This window comes from Meleagris gallopavo, chromosome 29 (assembly GCF_000146605.3).
Source record: "Meleagris gallopavo isolate NT-WF06-2002-E0010 breed Aviagen turkey brand Nicholas breeding stock chromosome 29, Turkey_5.1, whole genome shotgun sequence".
In the NCBI taxonomy this organism is placed as follows: domain Eukaryota; kingdom Metazoa; phylum Chordata; class Aves; order Galliformes; family Phasianidae; genus Meleagris; species Meleagris gallopavo.
The window spans coordinates 3,680,092-3,682,099 of NC_015039.2; the positions used below are offsets into that span (position 1 = coordinate 3,680,092).

Consider the following 2,008-nt stretch of genomic DNA (forward strand, 5'->3'; position numbering starts at 1 on the left):
CGGCCCGGAGAGCCTGCGGCTCTCGCCGCCGTGCATTGGGCTCCGCCGCGCTCTGCCGCAAACCGGCGTCATTCCTCGGGGCTCCGCTTTCCTCGCCTGTGTCCCGTTGCTCGTTGCTGTGCGCTGCTCCGTGGAGCCGTGCTTCAGAGGTCGTCCTGCGGAGGGATGAGGAGCGTGGTGGGAGGAGGACGGCGGCAACCACCCGGTGCTGCCCGGGAGCCCCTGGATGCATCCCCACAGCACACTGCAACCCAGGGGGCAGCAGCTGGAGCAAGAAGTGTGCCAGGGACTTCTGGAGTGCCTGGGGAATAGAGCTCCCAGACTCTACTCACATCCAGGTCATCCATGGTCGGAGGGGGTGCTTTGTCCGTCACCTTCTGCAGGAGCTGGATAGGGAACAAAGGTCTGTAGGAACGACACGGCTGGCTGTGCCCCAACGTGCCAAGCAACCTGTGCACACAAAACCAGGCTCACCTCTGCATACTCCTCCACCATGGCCCTCTCCACCTCCTCGTCCCCTTCCCAGTCTCGCCAGTTGTCAAAGTCAACGGAGAGCCAGGCTGGCTGTGGGCAGAGAGTATCCTCTGAGGAAGGAAGCAGCATAGCCCTGACCTCACACGGAGCAAGCATGGGCTACTCCTGCATAGGAGAATGTCCCTGTGGCCACAGGGGCCAGTCCTGACCCTACCCACATTGAGGGATGGGAATACCACATCTTCCTCAAAGCGCTTAAGTGGGCTGATAGGGACCAGGAGGCATTCCTGCGTCTGCCTACTGAGAGCTCTATTTTGGGGTGGCTGTATCAGGCCCAGGGTGTCTGTCCTGGGGGAACGTGGAACCCAGGAAGCCACTGTACTGGGTACAGTCAGCCGCAAAGGTTCTCCTTACTGTCCGGTGCCATATGCACCTTGATGTTTTCCTTGGTGATGCGGGGCCAGGCCACTTTCTCCTTCCACTTCCTCATAAAGCACGTGATGGAGCGGTCAGAGCGCTTCTCTCGTGAGTCCTGCCAAGAAATGAGGATGTCTCCCCTCAGTGTCTGCTGTGTTCCTCTCTAATCCACAACAGATACACAGAGGATCAAAGCTCAGCCACACTTGGACTGTGGTACACAGAACCACGGAGAAGAGTTGTTTGTGGCCCAGCACTGTGCTGCGTGTGACAGACCAAGGGTCAGGTTTCCCAGGCTTGTGCTCACCCCACTCAGACTCTCAGGAAATGAACAGAATCCAACTCTAAGCTGCACTGCTCAGGACAGCACAGGCTCTGTTGGATTCTGAGCACGATGCAGGCTGTCAGGGAATGGCTTGCTGGGGAGAAGTCTCACCTTGGAGTTCACTCTGGCATACAAGTTGATCTCATTGTAGAATTCTACTCCATCTGCGTTTTTGCAACTGCCAAAATTCAGATACCTGGTTTAGGACAGAGCTGACCGTACGCTTCACTGGCTCACACAGGATCCTCCTGCCCCCAAGATCCCCACAGCTCCAGACCTATAGCCCACCTGAACACCAATCGGTGATCCTCGATGATGACCTGAACATCTGTGCTGTCCTCCACACAGAACTCCAGGAAAACATACCGTGGGCGGTCATACCACAGCGTCTTTGCGTGTTGCCTGGCAAAACACGGGCTGGGGGTACTTCCATAGAACCTCCAGTGCAGCAAAGACAGACTGCACATCAGAGCAGAGATTTGGGCCAAAGCCTCGCTGGACCCCTCGCAGGCTGCGTTGCAGGCACCCCGGGGCCGGCTACTCAGCGAGTGGCAGCAAGCGCACCCCAGCGCACAGCACCCGCGGGCCGCAGCAGGCCGCGATCGGCCACCCCTGCCGTGTCCATTACCAGCAGCGGCTGTCCTGGGGCCCTGCCCAGGGCCTGGTTTGGGCGTTGCCCCAGGCCTTGTGTGGGTATTTGGGACTCGACCGGGCGCTGTCCCGGAACCCCGCCTCGTGCTGTCCCGTGGAACGGGCCCGCTCACCTCGCCATGTCCGTGCCCTCCCCGCACT

General features: G+C 59.5%; 1 protein-coding gene across 2 annotated transcripts; it reads right to left on the bottom strand.

Moving 5' to 3' along the window:
- Positions 1–6: 6 nt before the first annotated feature.
- PTGES3L (prostaglandin E synthase 3 like) lies at positions 7–2,002 on the bottom strand. 2 transcript variants are annotated; one of them, XM_010724653.1, is made up of 7 exons: positions 1,981–2,002; positions 1,505–1,618; positions 1,328–1,394; positions 908–1,006; positions 475–564; positions 333–386; positions 7–155 (listed from the first exon to the last, which is right to left on the bottom strand). In XM_010724653.1, the coding sequence occupies exons 1-7, from the start codon at positions 1,986–1,988 to the stop codon at positions 144–146; spliced, it is 444 nt and encodes a 147-aa protein (XP_010722955.1). In that variant the 5' UTR covers positions 1,989–2,002; the 3' UTR covers positions 7–143. The 2 variants fall into 2 exon arrangements, with proteins under 2 accessions (XP_010722955.1, XP_010722954.1); XM_010724652.1 differs by having other exon boundaries at positions 1,328–1,412.
- Positions 2,003–2,008: the final 6 nt, after the last annotated feature.